The sequence below is a fragment of the Melanotaenia boesemani genome, chromosome 3 (genome assembly GCF_017639745.1).
Source record: "Melanotaenia boesemani isolate fMelBoe1 chromosome 3, fMelBoe1.pri, whole genome shotgun sequence".
Lineage (NCBI taxonomy): Eukaryota > Metazoa > Chordata > Actinopteri > Atheriniformes > Melanotaeniidae > Melanotaenia > Melanotaenia boesemani.
Genome location: NC_055684.1, coordinates 34,955,328 through 34,981,518, shown reverse-complemented (window position 1 = coordinate 34,981,518; position 26,191 = coordinate 34,955,328). Strand labels below are relative to the sequence as shown.

At 39.7% G+C, this 26,191-nt stretch overlaps 3 protein-coding genes across 10 annotated transcripts in view; all 3 read left to right on the top strand.

The window, feature by feature from the left end:
- The first annotated feature begins 1,703 nt into the window (after window positions 1-1,703).
- Window positions 1,704-22,728, top strand: tnks1bp1 (tankyrase 1 binding protein 1). The gene is made up of 12 exons (XM_041980847.1): window positions 1,704-1,922; window positions 3,692-4,696; window positions 6,403-7,414; window positions 8,206-9,630; window positions 14,961-15,308; window positions 17,819-17,931; window positions 18,457-18,541; window positions 18,750-18,894; window positions 19,055-19,191; window positions 19,301-19,497; window positions 19,598-19,683; window positions 21,612-22,728. Exons 2-11 carry the CDS (start codon window positions 3,702-3,704, stop codon window positions 19,671-19,673), a joined length of 4,533 nt encoding a protein of 1,510 aa, XP_041836781.1. The 5' UTR covers window positions 1,704-1,922; window positions 3,692-3,701; the 3' UTR covers window positions 19,674-19,683; window positions 21,612-22,728.
- Window positions 22,729-23,009: 281 nt separating this feature from the next.
- Window positions 23,010-25,373, top strand: LOC121635886 (beta-crystallin B3-like). Its single transcript, XM_041979282.1, has 6 exons — window positions 23,010-23,356; window positions 23,838-23,918; window positions 24,052-24,167; window positions 24,265-24,397; window positions 24,543-24,685; window positions 24,871-25,373. Exons 2-6 carry the CDS (start codon window positions 23,844-23,846, stop codon window positions 25,193-25,195), a joined length of 792 nt encoding a protein of 263 aa, XP_041835216.1. The 5' UTR covers window positions 23,010-23,356; window positions 23,838-23,843; the 3' UTR covers window positions 25,196-25,373.
- Window positions 25,374-25,946: 573 nt separating this feature from the next.
- Window positions 25,947-26,191, top strand: part of cita (citron rho-interacting serine/threonine kinase a) — a 43,877-nt gene continuing 43,632 nt past the window's right edge. For all 8 annotated transcript variants that reach the window (XM_041981005.1, XM_041981002.1, XM_041981006.1 and 5 more), the window contains exon 1: window positions 25,947-26,035. The gene's annotated coding sequence lies outside the window, so the exon portion shown is untranslated. The remainder of the gene's footprint in view (window positions 26,036-26,191) is intronic.

Here is a 26,191-nt window from a genome sequence, read left to right as displayed (position 1 = left end):
GTGGATTGGAAGATTGCACTCTACAGCACATATTGGATATTTTTACGCTTTACAGATGCACATTTTGGGGGGCACTACCCACACATTGAGGTGTATTGCTAATTCCACACATGTATGATCCTTACATGTTATACATCACTGTAACGGTGACTAATCGGGCTTTCCAACTTTATAATACAACAGTTGATATTATTAAGGGGAGAAATAATCACCGTTTTGTGTTAGCATAGCAGTAAATTAATTACAATGGAGTATAAACTTTATAAGCAGGCATAAACTAATATGAATTGGGAATAATTTAAATTAAGACTAATAATATCGATCATTATTTTAGTTATGTAGTTGTGTTAAGTATTCCGGAAAAGATTAGTATATTTGCTGTTATAAACAAATGCATTTTTGCTTGACTTTATTTAAAGCCATCAACCACACCTGGTGCCGATCCAACAATAACACACTTAACTCATAACAGTTTAAATTTAGGTAAGATCTAAGAAGTTTAGCTACTCAGATTTTGTGACAGTTCATGTGTGGTGTTTTCTGTTCTGATGCGCACAGAGCCAATGCAAAATTAATGTTGTAAAGGCCCAGGTGTTATGCAAATACATGTTTACTGTGTGAGAGCTGACAGGCAGTTCCTGCTGTTTAAAAGCCCCAGGTAGCATCAGCATCATCAATAAAGCTACAAGAGTCGCAGCGATCCTGTTCCTTTCCTCTCAGGGAGAGGAAAGTGGCTGTAGACAGAACCCGTTTATCCGGTCCATTACCTTCCAAAATGCAGTGAAGCTTGGGAAAATGACATAATACTTCCGGTTCAAATTTTCATGAGGAACTTTATTGTCACTGTTTTTATTCAGAATTAAGTAGGTTTTAATCCATTTGCTCATATTTAAAGGTACGCACCTTCTCATACTTATTGAAATACAGTTTTTGTCCTCGAACCCCAGAGGTATGATGACTTTTCTTGTTTGTTCACACTGAAAATTAACCAAACATAGAGTGTTCTAACAGAAATGGTAGGATATACAATCAATAATGATTGACCCAAAACGTCAAATTATATATATATATATATATATATATATATATATATATATATATATATATATATATATATATATATACCAGCTCGAGTCCTCTACCCGAGTCCTGGGAGCTTGCGGGACCTACGCAGTATCTCAGCTGTTCCTAAGACTTCACTCTTCTGGATAGAGGCGTCTAATCTTTCTCCAGGTATCTGTCGGAGCCACTTCTCCGGTGTGAGGGACACGGCCCCCAGTGCTCTGACCACTGGTACTACTGTTGCCTTCATCTTCCAGGCTTTCTCCAGCTCTTCCTTTGATCCTTGGTATTTCTCCAGTTCTTCATGCTCCTTTTTCGTAATATTTCCATCGTTGGGGATGGCTACATGAATTATTACGGCTTTCCCTTGCTGCTTATCCATGATCACAAGGTCTGGTTGGTTGGCCACCACCATTTTATCGGTCTGTATCTGGAAGTCTCAGAAGATCTTAACCTTCTCAATTTCAACCAGCTGGGGAGGTGTTTCCCCATTGTGACATAAAACATTCATATAAGTTCATCATAACAACACAGGAGGTGAGACAGAGCAAAGCGTGCAGTCACTGCGCTTTGCTTTGAAATATGTACTCACCACTTCCTGTCTCGCGGTGTTTCTCTGAGAGACTTGACGCCGGAGCGTTTATGTTCGACCTGAGGGGGGCAGAGGGAGTGACTGCTGGGTGCAGCAGCGGTCTGACGTCTTTTAACTCTGAATGACTTGAATAGAAAGAAAGAAGGAGAGAAAACTGACAACAGCTCAGCAGGCGAGACGTTTGCGGAAAGCCGAGGAAGAGTTTTCTTTTGTTACTTATTCCCGCTTCCTTCCTCCATCCACCTGTATGCCTGCGTGAAGACAAGAGGTAAAGAAAAGGAAACTTTATCCCTGTAACAAAATGATTATTTTTTGAGATGGGAAAGGCTACGTTGAGGAGCAGGTGCATTTACGGCTTGATATAATCATTTGGGTTGCATCCTGGTTGTGACTCCTCTAAATGTGTTCTTGTAAAATATTTTACGTTTCGCGTAGAGGACTCGTTTGAATTAAACATGATGTTACATTGATTTATCTCACGTTTCAGTGGTCGCTGCTTGGTTCATTGACTGGGAGTTCAGCGCTGACGTGTTTATTAGTAACTTATTAACAGGGCTTAATGAAACGTGTACCGGTCATTTAGCTTTTTGATGTCAAATGCGGCTCATTACGTCGCGAAGTTTGGCTCTATGAGACTAAATTCATCCTCAACTAAGTGGGCCTCGAATCATCACACAAAAATGAACCAAATGTAAACACCGAAAGCAGCCAGAGTAACATAGCCTTGACAGAGTAACAGACACCAAAAGCAAACAAAGATAAAGTAGCCTAAAAGCCTGCCAGTAAAGAGCTGCTGCATAGAGATTCCCACCGAGTCCATTAAATCCATTAAATTAACTCCAGCAATCTATAACTGCAGTTGAGGGTGTTTGTGTGGTAGGAATTCATCTGTAAGGGGAAAAGAGGGGGTGGAAACAAACAGGACTCGTTATTTGGACGGCTGATCTCATTACACAATATAAATCATACCCAGAGGTGTTGCGTTTTCAAGCTGTGTAGCAACAAAACAAAAGTGCGCATGCAGAATGTTGTTTGGGATATAAAAGATAAATAAATAAATAAATAATAATAATAATGCCAGCCAGCTGCATATGGACATGAGGGTGTGCAATTTAATGCTGTAAGTGTTGCACAGTGTTATATTGTGTGGTTTGGACTTACCGGTTTGTTCAAAAAGTCATACAAGCTTTACCACATGCTGCATATGGTGCCTGCAGTATTAGGTGCAGCAGATTTCAGCCCATCTTCAAACCCTGAGGGCGGTTGCGCTTTATTTCACAGGGCTTTCACTTCAGTGAGAGACGTGGTGTGATTGTGTCATTCCTGTGTATCACATGAGATACATGTAATGACTCATAAGGCCCGTTGAGTTTCTGTTAAAGCCACCTGCCTGGGTTGATTCATGCACAGAACATGAAGTAAAATGGCAAATGCAAAGAGCCGTTCTCTTCCACTGTCTAACCCGGGTATAATCATCATGTTAAATCTGTAAATGTTATCATGTAAACTTTTTATTCAACATGAAATTTTGATTTCCACCCTTTAAAAAAGGAAACAATGAAAACTTGTTTTATATTTTAGCGTTTAAGCTCCTCCATTAAGTTGTGCAGAATACATCAGCAGGCGTTAAGGTTTATGTTACCTGTGTAGTGTAAATAGTCATATGGTAATAGCTGTTTGCTTGTCAGGTGCAAGTTAGGTGCACAACAGAGGGTTTATAGTCTGTAATAAATAATGATAAAATGTAGTTTCTCATTCACTACAAGTGTTATAAATTTATGTTTCTTATTCTAACATATTATTCCGATTGACTGGGCTGAGACTAGCAGAAAATCTCGTCTTAGTAAGCAATATTTGTTAACAATGATTCATTTATTTGTTTTTGCCCTGCAGAAGAAATGTTTCGTTTAAAAAAATCTAGACCAACCAGACTCATCCAGTTCTTAGTATCAACCTAACCAGTTGGCTTAAGTAATAACATTTTCTTTGTTAATGTAGTTAGACGTAATAACTCTTCTATCCTCCTCTATCTCTCAGGAACTCAGCTATGGAGAGCTCTGATGAGGCTTCCCAGAGTGGAGACGCCTCAAAGCCAGCTCCAACCCCCAAACCTCTCTTCACTCCCAAACCCTTCTCTTTGCAGAGGAACACCCGATTTCGCTCCATCCATGCGCCAAAGTCAAATCGTGTTACTTCTACTGCAAAACCAGAGCATCCTGGAAGATCAGAGGCCACGGGTAGCCTCAAACTGCCTTTAACCCCCTCTGCTCTCAATCCGTCCAAACCTACTTCCGTCTCAGCTCCCGAACCAAGCTCTGTGAGTGCGCCTGCCGAAAAACAACCAAAGACTACCAAAGAAAGTGAAGCGCCTCCTCACAAGGAGGCTACTCTGGATTCAAGTGCTGAAATTTTAGAATCATCCCCTAAAAAGACTCCACCCAAAGAGGCACCTGAGCCAGTCCAGAAAGACAATGTCATCCAAACAAACCACAATGCTTCTGTGGAGGCTGTTACAAACTTCGAGCAAAAAGATGGAGAAGAAAAGGATGAAAGTCAGCTTTCTGTAGCCCAAAAGCTTGAAGAAGGAAGCAGTGACAGTGCCCCTAAAACCAGCTCAACACCTCAGCGTGGTGGTTCCAGGAAGCGTATCTCCATGGAGCTCACCTCAAAGTTTGAGTCAGGTGGTCTGTCTCTCCCCTCTCAACCTACTGTCTCCACAACCAGCACCAAAGACAGTTCAGATAAGTCAGCGCCTTCCAGTCCAGAGCAAAAACAGACAATACCAGAAACCCCAAAAGAAGTAATTGATGCTGGTGGACAGAAGGAGGATTATAGTGGTGGAAGCAGTATAAAACGCAGAATCAGTCTTCTGTTTGACTCGTCGTCAAGGCCGGAGGTCATGACGAAGAGAGAGGAGCCAGAAATTATGAATTGTACAGGAGGTGTGAAGGAGCGGATCAGAAACTGGGCGGCAGAAAAAGGCTCTGAGGGTCCAAATGTTGAGAAGAAACCTGAAGTTACAACTGGAACCTGCTCGAAAGGGTGAGCGAGACCTTCTTTTAAATGTGCTCTTTGTGTGTGGGAACAAGACTAGACATGAGTAAAAAGAGAAGAACATTCTCCTGCTGGTGCAATCAAGCAAGAAATACATTTCAATGTTGTGACACAAATAATGAGCAGCTATTACTAGATTTTTTATAAATTATTTTAGCAAACACATATATTTTATATTCAGTCATTTAGGAACACAAATCAGTCATTCCTCTCACCACAAGAAATTCACTGTAAAATATTTGCATTGTTCTCTTTTTCTAATTTTGTTTCTACAGCTGCATTTAAAAATAAGTCAGAAATAACATTTGTTTAAACTCCAGCTGCAGGCTGCACACATCGATAGTGCTCCGCAGAGTAATGAAGGGGTTTGTAGTGTTAACTGGGAAGCTTCTTACTGTTGTTGCAATTAATTTTTGTGCAGAGTGCAAGTCTGGAATTGTTTTGGCAGGAAGATTTGAGGGTGTTTTTTTCCTTTGTCTTTCGTGTGTAATGCTTGTGGATTGTAATGGGAGTGTGCCACAGTAAATGTGTGGCATTGCTTGCTATATCAACACTGTGGAAAGATTTCTCTCCTCAGATTAGTAGGTTAGATGAGAAGTTGTCAGGTTAATGACCAATTTTAGGGTTATGTATTTATTTATTTATATTGCGAGTCTCAGTTTGAAGTAATTGGGCAGTAATTTCTCATATTTTTATTGTTATTCTAAAAGATGGACATTTTTGTTGCTCATAGCATTAAGATGAAGCTATTATAATTTGGGTTGGATTGTTTTATATTTTACTACTTTTATTAGGTTTTATTTATTTTAATTGTTTTTTGTTGTTGTTATGCATTTTTATGTTTTTATTTTTATCTACCTTAGATGTTCAGCAGTTTATTCAGCTGTAGCTGGTGTTAAAGTGCTTTATAAATAAACTGATGATTGTGATGATGAGGAAGACGTTTGAGACAATTCAACATCACCTCAGTGGGGTAGAGTGACCTGAAGAGCTCATGTTGAGGTGTCCCTGAGCAAGACACCTTGACATGCATGGCAGCTTCTGCAATCAGTGTGTCCTTGAAAAGCGCTGTATAAATCTAATCCATTATTATTATTATTATCATTATTACAATCAATTTGAATTTAGATTGTATCTACTGAAGACCATAGACAAAGATTGTTTTAACTGATTGAAAAATGTAGGTTTTAAGGGAATAACATGGGCCATTTTTATATATATATGTATTTGTTTCTGACTGTTTCATTTAAAGATGCAGCTCTTAAGTTTGTAGTCACTTAAGCTGTGAACTCTGATACTTGCTAGACTGTTTCTTAGACGACTAGTAACTTCCTGGTTTATGTAAGGTTTCCAGTTAATCTGGAATCAAACAGGAAATAATTATGACACATGCAGTAAATCTGTAAAACTGTAACTTGTATTGCCTTTCAGTCTTTGAACAGATCAGAAGTGACATATTGTGACGTATCGTTACTTAAAGTGTCTCCAGGCTTTAGGCGAAGCTAATCTAACACACTACAGGGTATTCCTTTCTATTTAATGTGCACACATACAGACAGGGTCACTCAGCCCTCTGAGTCTAATGAAATTTGCTTGGGTAAGCTTAGATAAAAGTCCTGTCTTAATTTTTTAAAGCAAGCATCATGATTAAACTTTTTCACAATGAATAACTTGGATTAATATCTCCTTCTCAGCTCTGAGCCTGCAGCTGTTCCAGCAGCAGAAATAACACCCCAAAAACTAACTCCAGAGGTTCCTGAAGCAGATGAAGCATCCCCGCAGGCTGTGGATCCACTTCCAACAGTCGCACCTGCCAAACAACCTACTGAGACCCAGACTGAAAAACCAAAAGATGCTGTTGATGAAGATAAATCATTAGAAAGTGCATCAAATGCATCCGGAGAGCAGAACAAAGCAGCAGAAGGTGATGTCCAGCTACGCAGTCGCATCCTGCCTGCTGCCGATGAGGGAGACTCAGCCGCGGGGCTCAGTTCAAAAAGGAACAATGGCAAACGTCGCTCTGTTCGCTTTGGTACTGTGGTGGCAGATGATGGCGGTCCTCCAGTGATCCTGGGCTCAGAGCCTGAATCCAGCACAGACGAAGAGGAAGAAAAAGAAAAGACTCCTGAGGATGAAACTGAGGAAGATGTCCCTGTTTCAGTGCCTGTCTATAGAAGAGTTGGAATATTTCATAGGAAGGACGATGACCTGAAAAGAAACAAAGAAAAAATACTGAAAAATCTGGAATTTGAAAAAAAACAGAAGGAAGAGGAGAGCGAACAAGCAAGGTTAAAGTTAGAAGAGGGGCATAAACTAAATGAAGAGAGGGAGAAAGAGAAGGCAAAACAGAGAGACGAGCTTAGGCTGAAGGAGGAGGAAATGGAGAGACAGAGAATGCAGGAGTTGGAGAGAGAAAGGCTTAAAGAGGAAGAAGTGGAAAAAGTAAGACGGATGGAGTTGTTACAGCAGCGACAGAAAGAAGAAGAAGAAGAGAGGCTTAAACAAGAGGAGGAGAGGGAAAAGGAGAGGCGGAAGAAAGAGGAGGAGAGGAAAAAAGAACAATTAAGAAAGGAGGCTGAGGAAAGAGAGAGGTTTAGGAGACTACAAGAGGAGGAACAGCTGAGAGAAAGACAGAGACAAGAGGAAGAGGAGAGAAAAAGAATTGAGCTTGAGAAGAAACTGCAGCAGGAAAAAGAGGAAGAGATGAAGAGGATGAAGGAAAGACAGAGACAAGAGGAAGAGGAGGAGAGAAAAAGAAGTGAGCTAGAGAGGAAACTGCAGCAGGAAAAAGAGGAAGAGATGAAGAGGATGAAGGAAAGACAGAGACAAGAGGAAGAGGAGAGAAAAAGAATTGAGCTTGAGAGGAAACTGCAGCAGGAAAAAGAGGAAGAGATGAAGAGGATGAAGGAAAGACAGAGACAAGAGGAAGAGGAGAGAAAAAGAATTGAGCTTGAGAGGAAACTGCAGCAGGAAAAAGAGGAAGAGATGAAGAGGATGAAGGAAAGACAGAGACAAGAGGAAGAGGAGGAGAGAAAAAAAATTGAGCTTGAGAAGAAACTGAAGCAGGAAAAAGAGGAAGAGATGAAGAGGATGAAGGAAAGACAGAGACAAGAGGAAGAGGAGGAGAGAAAAAGAATTGAACTTGAGAAGAAGCTGAAGCAGGAAAAAGAGGAAGAGGAGGAGAGAAAAAGAATTGAGCTTGAGAAGAAACTGAAGCAGGAAAAAGAGGAAGAGATGAAGAGGATGAAGGAAAGACAGAGACAAGAGGAAGAGGAGGAGAGAAAAAGAAATGAGCTTGAGAGGAAACTGCAGCAGGAAAAAGAGGAAGAGATGAAGAGGATGAAGGAAAGACAGAGACAAGAGGAAGAGGAGGAGAGAAAAAGAATTGAGCTTGAGAAGAAACTGAAGCAGGAAAAAGAGGAAGAGATGAAGAGGATGAAGGAAAGACAGAGACAAGAGGAAGAGGAGGAGAGAAAAGAATTGAGCTTGAGAAGAAGCTGAAGCAGGAAAAAGAGGAAGAGATGAAGAGGATGAAGGAAAGACAGAGACAAGAGGAAGAGGAGGAGAGAAAAAGAATTGAGCTTGAGAAGAAGCTGAAGCAGGAAAAAGAGGAAGAGGAGGAGAGAAAAAGAATTGAGCTTGAGAAGAAACTGAAGCAGGAAAAAGAGGAAGAGATGAAGAGGATGAAGGAAAGACAGAGACAAGAGGAAGAGGAGGAGAGAAAAAGAATTGAGCTTGAGAAGAAGCTGAAGCAGGAAAAAGAGGAAGAGATGAAGAGGATGAAGGAAAGACAGAGACAAGAGGAAGAGGAGGAGAGAAAAAGAATTGAGCTTGAGAAGAAACTGAAGCAGGAAAAAGAGGAAGAGATGAAGAGGATGAAGGAAAGACAGAGAAAAGAGGAAGAGGAGGAGAGAAAAAGAATTGAGCTTGAGAGGAAACTGCAGCAGGAAAAAGAGGAAGAGATGAAGAGGATGAAGGAAAGACAGAGACAAGAGGAAGAGGAGGAGAGAAAAAGAATTGAGCTTGAGAAGAAACTGAAGCAGGAAAAAGAGGAAGAGATGAGGAGGATGAAGGAAAGACAGAGACAAGAGGAAGAGGAGGAGAGAAAAAGAATTGAGCTTAAGAGGAAACTGCAGCAGGAAAAAGAGGAAGAGGAGGAGAGGATGAGGCAAATAGAAAAACAGAGAGCAGAGGAAAGAAAGAGACAGATGGAGAAAGAAAGAGCAGAAGCTGTGGAGAGAAAAATGCTAGAGGAGCTGGAAAGAAAGCAAGTAGATAAACTTGAAGAAAAGCTAAGAATGGGGGAAGGGAAAGAGAGAAAAGAGAGTAAACCGATGATGAGGGAAGAGGAGAGTGTAGTTGACAAAGGAGAGCAAAATCTGATCAGTTTTGATTCAGAAAATTTTACTCACATGTCCGAAACCCTTTACTCCCCGCCATCAAACGTCTCCAAGCACACAGAGAGTCTGATCGATGTAGTTTTTGATGACTTTTCTATCAAAAAGCCTCTGATCGACATGGATTTTGACGATTTTTCCGTCAAACCAAAAAAATGGGGCTCTCGGGCTAAAGTCGAAACTGCTCCGATCAGCTGTGGGACAAGTGATGCTGTAGCTGAAGACGAGTTGCTGGTGTCCATGGATGTCCAGCCCCAGGAAAGCCAAGAGAAGGTGGAAAAAGAGAATGTGTCCACCTCTGCCCTGGAGAACCTAAATAAAAATGAGGTGGAAGGGGAGGAAGTGGAGGAGGAAGAGGAAGAGAAAGAAGAGCAGGAACAGCAGGAGGAGGAGATAGAGAGGCCAGCAGAAGAGCAGCTCATCTCTGTGGAAGAGGAAGAGAAAGAGGAGAGTGAAGAAGAGAACGCAGATAATGACATAGAGGTGGAGGTAGAGGAAGATGAAGCTGAGGAAGATGACGATGAGGTAAAAACAAAACTTATTCTAATCCGGTTGGATTCTAGCTCAGTTCCAGACACTTTTAGATGCTAACACATTTCTTTACTACTTGCTTGTTGTACAGTTCTATAATAATCACAGTCTTTATGTGCAGACTGTCAGCTTTCATGCATGGAATACAGCTATTTATTAGTAAAACACTCTTCTCCAGGGGCTCACATATATTTGGATAATTTGCATAAATAGAATAAAATGTTTACTTATTTTCAGGAAATTGACTTCACATCATAACTGACTGAGTTCAGAGTCTTCGGCTGTCATTATGTGGTAACCGATTTGGTCTTTGCAGTATTTTCCACCTTCAAAAACTCCTCACAATTTTCACAGAATGTTTTGGTTGGTTGTTCGTTTGTGCTCTGAACTGCTTTCCAGTTTGGCTGAATCTGAGCAGAGCACTAAACAATCCACCTCCCTGTGTTTATTGTTAAATCATCAATAAACCCCTGTGATCCAGTGTTATTGGAAGACATGCATGTTCACGCCATTGCAATGTCTCGTGTGTTACAGATGATGTCATGTGCATCGGATCACAGGCTGTTTCATGTCTTCTCTTGTTTGAAACCTCATCAGGCTTTTTAATTATGTATTTTTAACCTGGCTTTTTTTTGCCTGTTTTTGTTCTCAATGAAGTCTTAGCATGATGGCAGACTTGAATGATGAAATTTCTTCCACTGGCGGAGTGTTCTTCACTTTGCTGGATTCTATATATCATATAGAGGATTATGTGATTGTCCCCCGCTATTGGACATCCAGGCCTTTTAATATTGCAGAGAGTATGTTTTCTTTTTCTCAGAATGTATCAAACTATAAATCTATAAAATATAATCTTCCTGTCGCTTACTCATTGACATGTTATACTTTGCAACAAAAAGATTAAGTTTTTTACATGAGATGATCTTTTAGGGCACATTGAGGTTTCATAGCAACAGTTTCCAAATGCAAACTTGACACTCAGAGCGTTTACATTGCCACTGATGTTAAAAATATATAGCCCACTCCTGTGTAAAGAGCAACTTTCCACAAGCTGTAATTCCTCAACACTTCCACCAGTTTTTACAGTGTAATTCTAAAATGATTGCAAAATTAAAGTAAAAGCCTAAAAAACAAGTTTCACGAATTCCACCATGTTTACACAGAGTAGTTAATTGCTGATTTACAAAGAAAGGGTGAGGTTGAACACAGATATGGGAATGAACAAGCAAATGTGGTTTTTTACCAATGAATCATGTCATCCTGGCAGCCTCACGTGCCTCACCTGCACCAACACTGTCATTCCTGTAACACAAGAAAAATATCTTGTTAAACTTCCTCCTGACTGAACTTAAGAACTTGTGATGGTGTGTGCATGAGTGTTTTATTTTCTTATTACTTGTTTAACTAATATATTCCATTTTTATGTCTCAAAATCATAATCAGGTCTATCATTTCGTATTAAGACGAGGATGTATCCTGGTTAACACGAGGCTTAGTTCAGGATCGCGAGTTGTGAATGTGGTTTGGGTTAGTCTGAATGTCAGTAAGTGGAATGTTGCCCGTGTGGAGTTGTTTCACTCTGCTTATGCTGAAACAATAGCTCATGTTTTCTAGAGAAAAACGTGACAGAGTTTATTGCTAGCTGTAAATGTGTCAGCTGAGAATTTTTAAGGTGTATTCTCCCATAACAAAAGTTATGACAACTCCATTCAAAGCCCCAGAAGTCCTCTAACCCAAACATCATCAAAAAAATCTGTCAACAGGATTAAAAGAACAGAGGATAAGAGCCGCGTGGAGCTTGTGTTGGAGAAAAGAGAAAAAAAATCAAAGAAGAACTGAAATACAGTCAGCTGGTAGCTAGCAGATAATTTAGATTTACATAGCATTTGAAACATTTTTCCGAGCAGGGGTGTAGTGCATCAGTGCTGACAACTATGGTGGAAAAAATGGGTGGAAAATTCACAGTAGATTTTCATAAATGTTTCCATGGGGTTTCCAAACAGGTTTGAGCTAAATAAAATAGTTGAGCTGAGGCGTTTTGGAAATATCCAGGGTAATTAGACAAATATATGTCCATATGCAGCTGCCTGGGTTTAGCTATTGTGATCCTAAACAATATTCAGCCCATAAATTTCCTTTACTTCCCATAGAATATTTCTATAATTTTGCAACTATACTGCAAACTGACCCTCTTCTTATTATTTTGGATTACGGATTTGGATTATGATTACATTATATATATATATATATATATATATATATATATATATATATATATATCGTATCGTAAAGGAGTAATGTTTTATTTTTTGTTTTGTTTTTTTTTCTTACTGTATCTCAGAACACCTTGTGTTTAGTTTGATGAAGTGGTGCTTCATAACTGGTTATGTTTTTGCAGCAGAGCCAGCTCAGCAGTTTGTACCACTGGGAGAGTCCCACCTTACACGGTGTGTTTTGTAAATTGTAATGTAGAAAGCATTTCCTGTCCCTGTGATTAATAACCCAATGTGAAATTAGTGAACTGAAACCTTTTACTGAACTATTAAAGGCAGCATTGAATGTGAGACATCTTGATAACATAGCTCATTTAAAGTATTTCAGTAGAATTAGGTGTATCTGTTTCTGTTGTACCATGAGACCATTTAATAATTTAATTTGTATCTTTGAACATCTCTGCTTTTCACACACCATATCATAAAGTTTAAGTTATATATTTGAAGCATTATGGTGTAGGTTGATTTGACAGGTATCTTAAGGAACGGACCAAAACCACACAAATCTGATAGTTTGCTAGTAAAAAAAATGAATTAAACAAGTAACCTAGACATGTCTGATTCATATTTAACATGTATTTAATGTAATTGACTTTAAAAGGAAGTAAGATTATATTCTAAAATGTCTAAATATAATATTATTTTAAGTCCCTGTCAAACAAAATCCTTTTATGTGCTTCACTTGATTTATGATGATTTACTATTTGAAGATCACCATAGTTTTATCACTAAGTTTAATTTTAGTAATGTGTAACTTTAAACTAATATACCAATAAAATGTTAACTATTGTAAGCTGTTTGCATAACAAGAATAAACACGAATAGTTTTCTCTTAATCCATCCATCCTTCTGCCGTTCATTTGTAGCTCCTGCAAAACTCTGTAATGTTTGGAGCTCAGTACTTTAGCCTGAAGCTAGAGAACACTGAATGTTTATAACTGCAAACACTGACCACCCATTTATTAAAAGCAGCATTCAGCTGTGGACCTAATGGGACGAAACACAAGAAAACTTTATTTTCTTATTCAGTCAACGACTTAGTGCTGTTGTAATACAGCTGCAGTCATCAAACCATGTCTGAACTTACATCTGCATGGATCCACAAATAAACTTCATTATTGTGCAGCGGGACAGATGTGGCTAATCAGGTTGAGGTAAAAATGGTCAGCTAATGTTGGAGGTAGATTTTTAGATGATAGAAAACAAACAAAAGTACAGCACAAATAGCAAACATGAATTTGACGATTAAAATCCTTATCATTTAATTACTATTTACTATGTAAACAGGCACTGCAGCAAACTCAAACATTTGCAGCTGTGAAGGAACAAAGAACTTTGAGTAATGAGAGAACATCAGCTAACCGAAGAGCTTTCAGCCGCATGTTGCTTAAGACAGATTAGTTCAGCACCTGTTTGCACATGCAACAGTTTTTGCAGTTGATGAAACAACAAAATCAGAATTCCTGAAGTGTGTGTGTGTCTGTGGTATTCTGTGTCTTTTTACTGTATGCACGCTGTACTACATTAAAACATCCAATGTGCAGCCTGCTGTGATGGCACTTTATGCATAAGCATTTGGGTGCTGTGGCTGTCCTGGTGCATCCTTGTTTGCACCACTAAGTGGTGCTGCTGCTCTTAGAAATTGCACTTCCTTATTCTGCACTGCACAACTATAAAGTTGATCTCGAGCACCTGACTTTCATGTAACAGGGTATTTATGAGTAGTAAAAAAATTGTGTTTAGTTAAGAAAATTAACATTTTTGCTGAGAGAAACCTCCACAGTAAAGTGGCAGAGAACAGCTCTCCCATTTGACAGAGCAGAATGAGGAAGATGTGTACTGAACAAATGTGAGGTTTGCAGCCAACCGTGCACTGTAGCATTCAGACTACTGATCATAAGACTGATGGATGTATTGATAGGTCGTATCATTAGGACGTGTGATGTGGTCAGATGTTCTGCTTTGGGTCTGTCCAGCAGGGCAGCATGACAGAATGACCATACATGGTAGTCCTATTAGTTCTATTCTCTGTCTTTCCACTATCTCCCCACCCCATTTTAGTTTCCCATCACCTCCACAGACACACACACACACACACACACACACACACACATACACTGCCACAAAAGAGGATGGGCTAATCCACAGACAAGAAAGTTCACATGTCTGCTGTCTATTCTTTTATTACATGATCCCTGTTACTCAGATGTTCTCCCAGCTTTTCCAAAGTCGTCCTGTTTTCTACTCTCTCCTCTGTTCCCTCTGACAAAGACCGGCCTCATTCATTGCCTGCATTTACCTACGGGAAGAGAGCGCTGGAGGGAGGTACAGAAAGGACCTTGGCCCAGCCTGCCGCACCTTCCCTTCTTCCCTTTGGGATTTTCCATGACTGAGGACAGACCTCTGCTTTGTTTTGACATTTCTTTGAAATCACTCAGATCTACAAGAGATAAAGGGATGATCTAAAGCTCTGTTCTTGGGTTTGGATGTTTTGAGTGGCAGATATTTCCCACGCTGCTTTTTGGGACAGAAACAAACCAGCTTGACTGTGGAAGGATGTGGTTTAGGAAGGAAAGACGATGGAAATAAACTGAGGTAATCTGTCAAATTTAAACTGAAACCTTTTTTTTTATTCTTCAAGATTACAAAAAAAAACAAGTTTTTGACACAGACATCTTCCACTGCCTTTAAAAGGGGTGATGATGTAAGAGAGAGGACATTTATTTGGGATGGTGCTGTTTCGGATGTCACAGCCATCGTAATTAATTAACTGTGTTGTCAGAATACAAACACATGGCTGCTCAGACTACTTCACTCTGTACTGACAGCGAATAATAGGAAGTTTGTGACAGCATACAAATGTGGAGAAAGAAAGATTCCCACTCAACTGACTGATGGGTGAAATTTTTATTTTTTTTCAAGAAATGAGAATCTTTCTTTCATACTCTTTCTTCAGATGACAACTGAAAGACAAATCACAGACTAAGTTGTCTGACTAACACCCTCATTTCCAAAGAAGCTGAACTTCAGTTTCTTTGGTGACCCTGTTCCCATGGTGACCCTAGCATCAAGAGGATTAGCTGTATGAGCTTTGCAACCATGCAGTACTTGGAAGGAAAACTGTCATCCGCCCAGCTGCAGCTGGCAGGCTGGGTGGGCAACGTGCGACAGTCCCTGCAAGGTACTCTGGACCTAGTGTGGGGTCATCCAGATGAGAAGCAGGCAGAGGAAGGGGGTGATGAAGAAGAAGAAAAAGAGGAAGGTGGAGATACAGATGGAAGATCACAAAGAGCCGTGTCACCACTTCGTATCTTCGCCAGACGTAGCAGGAGATACTTTCGTCACTTCTCCATCAGAAATCGGCAGACTCTGGAGAGGAGAGCCACTGAATTCCAATCTGTAAGAGCTGATGTAGTTAGCCAGTGGATACATCATATGAATGCTCTGTGTAATAAATTAATTTATAGATTTTTTTATTTATAGCATTTAAAGGCTTTTCCTTCTCATTTCAGTTCATAGTTGATGTAATAACCAATGACTGCAACAGCTTTGAAAGCTTGTTTTAGGGGTTTTATTTACACTTTGCTCCATAGCTCCAAGTTTTCCATGTAAGTTAGAAATACTTCCCTGCCTGTGTGTTAAAAGATAACTATGCAAATCTAAATAGGGAGCGCTGTAGGCAGAGGCCATTTGTAACAGGAAGCACAGACTTATCTGATAAAGTTGTCTAACTGTAGTGTTTTATCAGCATACATGCATGCCCTTTCCCTTTCTGTCTGTGGTGTGTGTCAGAGATAAAGCAGAGGACAAAAACAAAGTGTGACACACTTAGAAAAGGTTTATCTGACGGGCTGTTTATGTCAATTTCCCTCTGCATCTGCCCTGTGTTCAAGCTCATTGAGTTAACTTCACAGTTGACTTCTTGTTTGTTGATATTTTAGGTTTTTCTTATTCCTCTTTGCCATTACTGAGGCAATGACATTAAAAGCTGGTTATTCTCACTCTGAATTTAATGATACATACATTTTAATAATTCGAGGTGATGCTCTGTTGATGGTTTTTCTCCATTATAGTTGTGTGCAGTCTCAGTTAGTTGTACTTGCGGCTTGAGGATGTCGTCCTCTCCACTTATCTGCAAACAAGCTCTTTTTCACATTCCACGGACCGTGACAGAACGGTAATGCAGCTAAACCATAATGAGGTAGACTCTGCCTTAACTTGCACAGCATCTGAGCCCACAACCCTCCCTTCATAAGCACACACTGTACTGTTACACACAGATGTAGTTTTTAACTTATACGATGGTTTTGTCTGCACTTGCTTAGGAGCTCCTGGCCCAGTGTAATATGCTAGGAATCTGAAAGCACACTTCAATAGGACTTTAAGGTATTTTGATATTGACAGTTTGTAGTAAAAATGTTTTTATGTGCAGCATACATTTTCTAAATCTTCGTTTTATACTGTATGATGCCATGTGGTAACTATAAAGATCAGGTGTCTATTAGGTTTTTTAAGAAGCTGTTTTTCTATATTAATTTAGCAATGCAATATCGTGACAGCCTTGATAGGGATCAGACATAAGCCAGCCTGCCAAATGTCTGTTTTCCTGTGCAAAAATGTTCTCCAGGGCCTGGAAATCTTTCTCTGTAGCTCCATGTTTCTGTGCTGTAGCTTAGTGAAAGAATAAATCAGATAAAAAAACTGATTATTCAGCAGCACTCACTGCTGCAAATAAATTTCATTTATTAGATCCTTCCAACTGTGGTTTGAATAGAGTTAAACTAACTCCTCAAAAGAGATATTTTTTGCTGCATTAAGGTAAAAATGTTCGAGTTCTAGGGTACTTGAAGTAAAGTCAGTTTCTTTATGGCTAAGTAATTGTTTGAGTGAAGCATCAGCTTAATTTTAAATCTGCAGATCATACTGAAATTCATATTTAAAAAGAAATCTGATGGATGGTGAAAAGAACTCACAAAATATATGGAAGTTTAACTTAGTGGTATGTTTTTGAGTTTAAGGTAAATCGTGTAAGATAAAATTAAAATCTTAATTGTACCTATAAAGGATGATTGTTAGACAGATGCAGGATAAAAACATGGCAGTGCAACTATCTCACTGTATATCATGTTGCTGTAGCAGTAGATTTTGCTTTCTGCATCCGAATGTGGACTGTCATTATGGGAAAATCAGCAGTAGCCTGTTCATTCATGCTGTGATCCTGCCAGATAACAGGCATTGTGCAAATGAAGCTGTCCTCTGAGTCCTTAGTGATAAAATAGAGTCATGGAGGAGATGAGACAATGGTGCTGGTGTTCACTGCAAGTGTTGTCTTGAAGTCTGGTGACAGTTTCAGGTAACACTAAAATGGGATGAGCCCCTTGGCAAAATATGAGGTGAGCTTAGAGGAATGTTTGTGAGGACGTGCACAGAGTTGCTTTTGTTTGGAATGTGTTTGTGTGCATCTGTGTGTGCATGGACTCTTGCATTCCAGCATGTGGGTGTGACATCATGAGTGTGTTTGGTGTGTCTGTGCATTGGCTTATATGTGTGTTTGCTAGTACATGTGCGTGTATCCACATGCTGGTGGTGTCTATTGAGGACAGCCCAGTCTCTGTGACCAGCTCATTAAAAGACGTATGCTTGGCTGGTCCTTAGTCTTCTCTCCCTGTGATGTTAGTGATCGTGGCTCAGCACACGGTCCATTTTCTCCCTGCCTCAGCTTTACAGTGTAAAGTTCTAGCTTGCTGATTTACACAGCAAAGGGAGTCACTGCCTGGAGAATAAACTGAAAGTAGACAAAGTATGTGCACAAAGCTAACAAAATACTGTGCATCTCACAATATTAAAACCATGTGTAGATCTGTTACATATTTTTCTTTTCCTAATTAACTTTTGTGTCCATCTCACAGGCACATGTTAACAGTTACTGCACAAGCAATGAGGATAAGGATACAGATGCTTTGACAGATGGTGAGCTGCACACACAGGATGGAGTCTGTGAACAAACGCCTGAAACTGACAGGTAGGAGAAGAGCTTCATGAAAACAAAATCAAACACAGCTCACAGTTGTACCTTAAAGCAACTTAATTTCCTGCATCTGCTTTGACTAAGTGGCATGTTTTGAGGGCTGGAATGAAGTTTTGCTTACTCATTGAGCTGGTTTGTTTCCAGCGGAGAGTATGCAAGCTGGAGGTCCAAGTTTAGTTCTAGTTTCTCAGTATTATCAGTGAAGCAAGTAGTGTAACCAAACTTTCATTTTTATTATCATTCCTTTTTTTTTCTTTGTCTTGTTGTTTTCTTTAGTTAGTTTCTGTCCCATGACAGCAAAACCAGTGACACTAAACTTTGCTGGTGGGTATTTTTGAGAATTGAGTTTTTTGTGCCCCCTTGTGGTTAAATGACTACAACGCATAAGTAAGAAAGAGTTCAGCTTGATGTAATAGAAAAAAAAAACATTAACTGACTCGATGGTGTATTAGCAGTAGTCTTTGTTTTTCCCTCTCCAGCTATGTTGACACCATACTAAGGATCTTCTTTTCCTTTCAGTCCAAAACTACCCCCTGACCTCCACTCTGAAGATGCTGATACCACTGATGCTTTTAGTGAGACCAATCTTTCTCCACTCCCAGAGGTTGGTAACTTTTTTCTTTTTAAACTTTCAATTTTCATTAAAAACATCAGATTCCGTCCATATCATCTGCTTCAATTGTGACATTAAGCATAGTTGATACTGTGCAAACCTGGCTAAGAAAATATGTCCTCTTCCACCTGGGTTTTTGTAGGGTTATAGTAATGTATGTTAAAGCACATATCTTTTGTTTTGTTTTTTTCCCACACAGATCTCCACTTCTCTTCTTGACACCAGTGCACAGAGATCCAAGGCAGATGTGGGTAAAAAGAGGTTTCGATCACGTCCATCACGTTCGCTGCGTGTAGTTTCAGATCAGAAGGGCAAACTGGACCGGCAGGTCCACGACACCACAGGTTAATGCAGCATCTCTAAAATGTTTTAATCCTAATAGGGAGGTAGAACTTGTGATATTCTTTTAATCTAGAATTAACAGCAAGATTGTAACAAAATAGCAAAGAGATCTCAGATCTTCTGCATATTTAGACTATTTTGATCTGTCAACTCTGTTCTTAGGTGGAAAAGAAGTGTCCTTTAAACAAAACGAGTCAGATTTTGAGGAGGAGCAGCCCAAAACAAAGGCTGTCTGTTCACCTCCTCCCTCTTCCCAAAGAGTTTCTATGTTCCCTGGTCCAAACGCTGCAGCCCTAATCGTAAGCCAACAAAGACAGAAATAAAATGTTTTTCAATTTCTATTATAGGTAATATGAGACGGATAGATGCCACTTACATGATTTAAAATGTACTTACTTCCTGTTTAAGGCTCAGATTAAACAACGAACAGGTGGAGGAGGACCTGGACCAGGAGAGGAAACAAAAGAAGACAAGGTAGAGGAGAAAGAATATCAAGATGAGGAGGTGGTTCCATCTCCCCCACAGCCCTCTCGTTCTCCACGCTCGGCTGCTCATCTGGCCGGGGCTGCACTGGTGCTGCCACCCCTTGGCAACAAAGACAGAGGGTACGCACAGAGAATGACAATACGATTTTAAAAATATCAGAGTCTTAGAAAGGATGAGACCTCTGCAGCTGTGTTTGTATTGATTCTGTGTGTCCCTCAGTGCTGTGTCCTCGCCTGCATGGTTGAAAGAGTTGAAGTCTAAGAAGCGTATGAGTCAGCATGGAGGTGAAACTTAGCCAGGCACAGGTGAGTAATTTAGTTTCTTTAAAAAGCAGAAACACATGGAATACTGTGCCGAATTTTTGATCCACCTCCTATTTCTTTATATTTTGCTCCCAAGGAGTCAGTCTTTATTGTAATATTTTAAAGTGGTCTTTAACAATAGTTCACCAGGCTTTCTAAAGGTCTTTCAAAAGTTTTCTTCAGACACTGGCTGCTTTTTTACTTGTTTTCAGCCCAGTTCTTGTACCTCACCATTTTCAGAGAAATGTTTCTGTTTTCTTTTTTTTAGTAAGCTACTTAACTCTGACCTATGAAGCATTCAGGCATAAAAAGCCATCTACCTCAGGGAGTAAACTGTTGTTGTGCCTACACATAGCCAAATTAGCAAAAGGCCATTTTAATTAGTATCTGTAGATATTTTGTTAATGGCAGGGCCCTGTGATGGACTGGCAACCTGTCCAGGGTGTACTCCGCCTCTCGCCTGATAGCAGCCGGAATCAGCTTCAGCCCATGACCCTGAATTGGAATTAGTAGGTGCAGAAAATGGATGGATGGATGGATGGATGGATGGATGGATGGTAGGTAGGTAGGTAGGTAGGCAGGCAGCCTGTCACAAATACACATAATTTATTCCCTTTTCATTTGTTGCCTCTACAAAAAATGGAAAAATACAGTTCAGTAGGAATGAAATACTGTTTTTGCACCAACAAGAGGATTCTCAAACAGCTTTTTCTCACACAGCAGTGTGTCATTACAAAAAAAATTAGGAAACAGGACAAGTGAAGAAGAAAAAAAGGAGTGGCAGGCTGGAAAATAATCTATCTACAACAGTTAAACAATATTTGAAAGTTATGTTCTGAAGAAACAGGAATAAATCCAGCAAAGACGGCATGCTGGACATGAGGCATTTATCTGGCTGTTTAGCTGATCTGTTCACTGAATCCTCATCACAAATGGTCTTTCTAGAAGTATGACTGTGAAGAAGCCATTCTTAAGAAAGAAAAATCAAGGAAAAATCAGTGGCAACAGGTCTGATGGCGTTCTGAATCCTCACCAGAGCCTGGACATCAATATTATTGAAATAGTGTGGGGTCATCATGACAGAGAATGGAGCACCAAGCAGAAACATCCAAAGATGACCTTTGGAAAGTCTTTCAAGAAGCTTGGAAAACTATTCCTAAAGACTACTTTTTCTGTTTTTATTACTTTTCTTTTTTTAAGTTTGTTTTTAATGCAATTCTTATTGCTTCCTGCACCCTGCTGTAATGCTTTTAATGTTTTATGTAAAGCACTTTGAATTGTCTTGTACATGAAATGTACTATACAAATAAAATGGCTTTGCCTTACTTAAAGAAATTACAAGAAAGCTTCTCTAAGAGGGTTCAAGCTGTGTTGAAGTATAAAGGTGATGAAACTTTCAAGCTTGCCAAAATTTTACTGTTTTTGCCTCATGTGCTGGATTTTGTAACATGAACAACTTCTGTTTTTAACAGACTTTTGATGTGATTCATTTCTGTGGGTAAACTTGGATTACTTATGCACTGCTGCAGGAGAGGAGGCATTATTAAAAAGAGTAAATATCCTAGTGAGTCACAGAGCAACATGGCTGATTAGGCATGCTGTAACAGAGAGTGAGTGATTAAAACATTTATTTTAGTGTGATGCAGACTGAGCAAACTGACAGCACAGCTAAAGACAGGAAGCAGGCCATTATCTTTGCAAAATTTTCTGCTACCATGATCAGTGCAGCACATCTGCATAATCTTTGCACCTGAATACATTTAACTCTGCTTGAGCACTTGTACTTGCCTGTGGTATCACAGCACACAGCCACATTTTATCGTGATGTGCTTTTACAAACTAAATGCACCCATGGTAGTACAGGGCTACGTATAGATTTCCATATCCAGCGAATTTCCATTTCAGCTTATTGCACCTTCTGTTCCCTTTAGGCAAAGCCGCACCTTTGCTCTTCAACAGGAACCAGCCCATCTCTGCTGCTGCTTACAGAAACTTTGGCAGGATTGCTCCATTCTGCACATTGAGTGCCTTATTTTGGATCTTTATTGAAAGATGCTTTGGTTGAATTCAGGATTTTGCTGGAAAGTGGTGATCAAGAACTTTTATGTTTTGTACATGCAATATGGTGCCAACCTATGAGCCAAGACTGTTATTCCAAGTAAATATTATATAGAATGTTGTGTGAAAACGCAGCGGAGGATGAATACTCCAGTGTAATCTTGAGCAAAGCCATGACTTGTCTTACTATGCATCCCTATGTATACTAACAGAGGCTGATGACACTAGGTCCTCTGCAGAGTATCTACCTTCATACACACACACTTGCCTTTTACAGTTGTGAGGATGCATTTATTTATATAATGCATTCCCTGTTTTCTAATCCATTAAACTACAGGCAAATAGCTTTCCCAATGCTAACCTAAGATCTACATCTTAAGCTGTTTTGCTAACCTTTAAAGAGTCCTACAAAGTTGTGCAGACCAGCCAAACTCACAAATTCTTAAACAGCTGTGTGCTTACTTACATATGTAAAGATATGCTGAATATGAGTGGTAAAGCTTATGTGTATTTAGTTTAACATGTACAAATTGTCTTTTTCTTGACGTGTTGAATTACAAATTGTCTCGAATAAAGCCTGAAGCACTTTAAAAGTAATTATAGCTGTGTCCATCCAGTACATCTGAGGGAAAACAAATAACTGAAGTGACAAAGTTCTGGGAGATTTTTGTTTTGTTTTGTTTTTGTTTTGTTTTTGTTTGTTTTTTTGGGGGGGGCTATTTCAAGGCCACATTTCATGTTTTATTAACATATCCAATATGTTTTGTCTGTTTTTTTACAGCAATGGGTTTTAAGGGGCAATAATAGATTTAAGACGCGTGTTTTTCAAAACCTTGTCAGACCTAGGCAGGTGTATTATCCTGCTTTAGATCCTTTTGTGTGCTTTTTTAATACTAAAGAATGAATGTCATGAATTCTGTAATCATTTATGATCATCATACTGTTTGTTTAATGGAAACAGGGCATTTTATTAAAACATTTTCTATTAAATTATGGTTACTGTGTTGGTTTTTTTGGGTGAGGAGCTTGCACCAAATATTAAACATATTCAGTGAAAACGAAGCATGAAGTAAAAATGTGGAGCTTTGCCTTGAATGCAACATATCAGAGTCCAAGTATTGAACCATACATGTATTTTTATGCAGCACATACGAATTGTTTTGGATTGTGGTTGAAGAGAAAGGTAAAGAAACAGGTAGATGACTGGAGAGAGGTGAGCAAGATAGTTGGGTGGGGCCAATACTGCTGAGTGAGACTGATCTCTGTCCATTCTCTTGGCTGGCAGTCAGTGCTTGTGCCCACTATAGGATCATGGTCAGGATGGCAGCATAGGCAGAGCCAGGCAACGCTTGCCAGTGTGCCAGGGACAGAGGGCAAGCCTATTGAGAAGCAGTGTGATGGACACAATGGGTGCGACAGACTTGCTGCATCAACAGGCTTTTTGCTGCTGTGGCCAGAAATAAACCATAAATACCCCCACTGGCATCCACCAACCGCTCGCCAGGCCTCCACAACCACACACATCCTCACACAGAGACAGGCAGAAACAGAAAGAAAAGACAGAGGAAAGACGGAGAGCGTGGCTTGTTCGGGGTGCAGTGAAGCACAAGCCATCCAGGTAAATGGAAAAGTCAAGATAATCCCTGTCTCTGACAGGCCTCTCTGTTTGTTTATATTCTATTTGCATCCAGATTTTTGGTTCTAAAGTAGCATTGTGTACTTTTTCTTTTTTTTTCATTCTTACATCTTACACACAGATTTGATTTGTGTGCAAAAATGTGTGCAAATGTGTTCCTGATAGATGTGTGAGTAGCAAAAATATTACAAATTATTAGATTTTGCCAACTGTCACAGGCCTGCATGTGTCTGAGGTCCTCCCAAAGTCGCAAGATCTGCTTTTCTGCATTTTTATATTTTACCTGCTACTGAAATCCATTAGTGATGTCGTTCAAACTCAGCAGAAATCATGTTGCTTACTACCACCTGTTGTAAATTTAACACTAAACAATGTAATTGCTGTGGGTTTTTTTTTTTTTTTTTTTTTTTTTTTCGTTTTTTTTTGGGGGGGGGGGGGGGGGGTTTGTTTTGTTTTGTTTTAGAAAAAAATGACAGAACAGCAGGGAACCCCAGACCAGCTGCCTGCAGACAAGGGACAAGGAGGGGCAGGAGCCACATATAAGGTACCAGATTTAACAAGAGGACAATTCTGTTAATTTTGGAAATGATACAAACACATAGTTGGACTGAAAAGACCTCAGAAACACACAGATTTGCATTAAATTGTTCAACTTTTGATTTCTTCCTGTTTTGTAGTTGGCTGTATTTGAATTTGAAAACTTTCGTGGAAAAAAGGTGGAGTTGTCTGGTGAATGTAAAGATGTGTTTGAGAAGACACAAAGAGTTGGCTCAGTTATTGTGGAGTCGGGACCGTGAGTGACTCAGTTGCTTTTGAATATCAATCCTGATATTTTTGTCTTGCTTTGAATAAATGCATTTACATTTAATGTAATTTCTTAACGTTGTCAGATGGGTGGGATTTGAGCGACCTGGTTTTGCAGGAGAGCAGTTTGTGCTTGAGAAAGGAGAGTATCCTCGCTGGAGCACCTGGACCAACTGCCAGAGTAGCTACAATCTGAGCTCCTTCAGGCCTTTGAAAGTGGTCAGTGCACATTATTACACCAACTGTAGACTTTTGCGTTTTAGAATACGTTCTATATTACATTGTTATATTATTTAATTATTAATGTAATATGAGCACTTATGGATTACACTTGAATATACAGAAACATGCTCTTTCTCTGCAGGACAGTGCAGATCACAAGTTGCACCTGTTTGAGAATGCAGGCTTTGAAGGTAGAAAGATGGAGATCGTTGATGATGATGTCCCCAGTCTGTGGGCTTATGGTTTTCAGGACCGTGTGGCCAGTGCTAAGGCTATCAGTGGAACGTAAGATACAATCACATATATTAGCACAGATATTAGCATGGCTGCCACTTTATCAAAACTAAAGTCATAAACTATTTTCATATATTTTTGTAAAGGAGAATTAAATTACTATATATTCTTTATAAAAAAAAATGTAATGTTGTTCTTAGTCCTGAAATTTAATCTTAATACTCTTCCCTTTGAAGGTGGGTGGGATACATGTATCCAGGCTACAGAGGGCGCCAGTACGTGTTTGAGCATGGAGACTTCAAACACTGGAATGATTGGGGAGCCACTGCACCTCAGATCCAGTCCGTCCGACGTGTGCGGGACATGCAGTGGCATAAGAGAGGGTGCTATATTGCCCCTGCACCTGCCCCAGCCCCAGCCCCGGCCCCGGGCCCAGCTCCAGCCCCTGCACCAGCCCCAGCCCCGGCCCCTGCTCCTGCACCTGCCCCTGGCCCTACACCACCCAATCCCAACCTTAATCCTAACCCCACTCCTAAATCCCAAACTCAACCCCAACCTTAACTGCATACCTCTAACAACTCCCACAGCAGCTGGGAAAAGCTGAAGGCGACTAGTCAGTTCCCAACCTATCTTCCTCACTCCTTATTAGTTTAGGCTATTTGACCATGCAGTTTTGGAAAACTGGAACTGAAAATGATGAAGCATGTATCTCTGTTGGAAATAAAGGTTTTGGCCCTGAGTTTGACTATGTTCAAATCTTTTTATTATTCCTAAATCCCTTTTAGGCAAATCGAGTATATAAAAATGGGCATTAAAATGGCATTTAATTTATTTTTCAAGTTGAGAAAGGGGAAAAGACTGAAAATTTAACTATAACAATTGTGGAAAGGAATTGTGTGAAAATAGCTATGGACAGAATACCAAACTGGGAAGACACGTATTATTATATTTTGTGTAAATAATACTTCATTGCTTTCTAACTTAAATAGCATTATGTGAATATATTCACAAAATGGGGTTTTAATGATTGGTGAAACAAAAATTATAATATAAACTATATAAAACGCCAGTATAAACTTAAACTTTTAGAGGTACAGCACTTGAAACTAATCTCTCCTTATAGTAGAAGAAGTAGAAGTAGTGTTCTGCTTAGAGCGGAAGCGTTTCATGGTGTTTAGCCATCAGTCATTGGTTAAACGCACACATTTAGACCCGCCCACATAAAATCTAATATCCAATCAACGGCCATTTTCATTCAGCAGGCTCGTGAGGTAGGCGGGAAACGCGCAAAATTTGAAAGTTGACCCGGAAACTCAGTGATAGAGAGGAAAACAGCGAAGTCTTTGGCGTATCAGCGTGCATATGTAAAAACAATATAATTAATTCCTACATGGCAGTCTGGTAAGTATTGTTAAACCGCAAAGTTTTTTATTTGTAGACGTGAATGAAAGACACTTGACACGTGCCGCGCTCTTGCTTGTTTAGCGACGTCATAGACTGACGGTTGTTACCGTTAACTTTACATGACAAGCTAAAGGGACGAATTGTCATGCGACG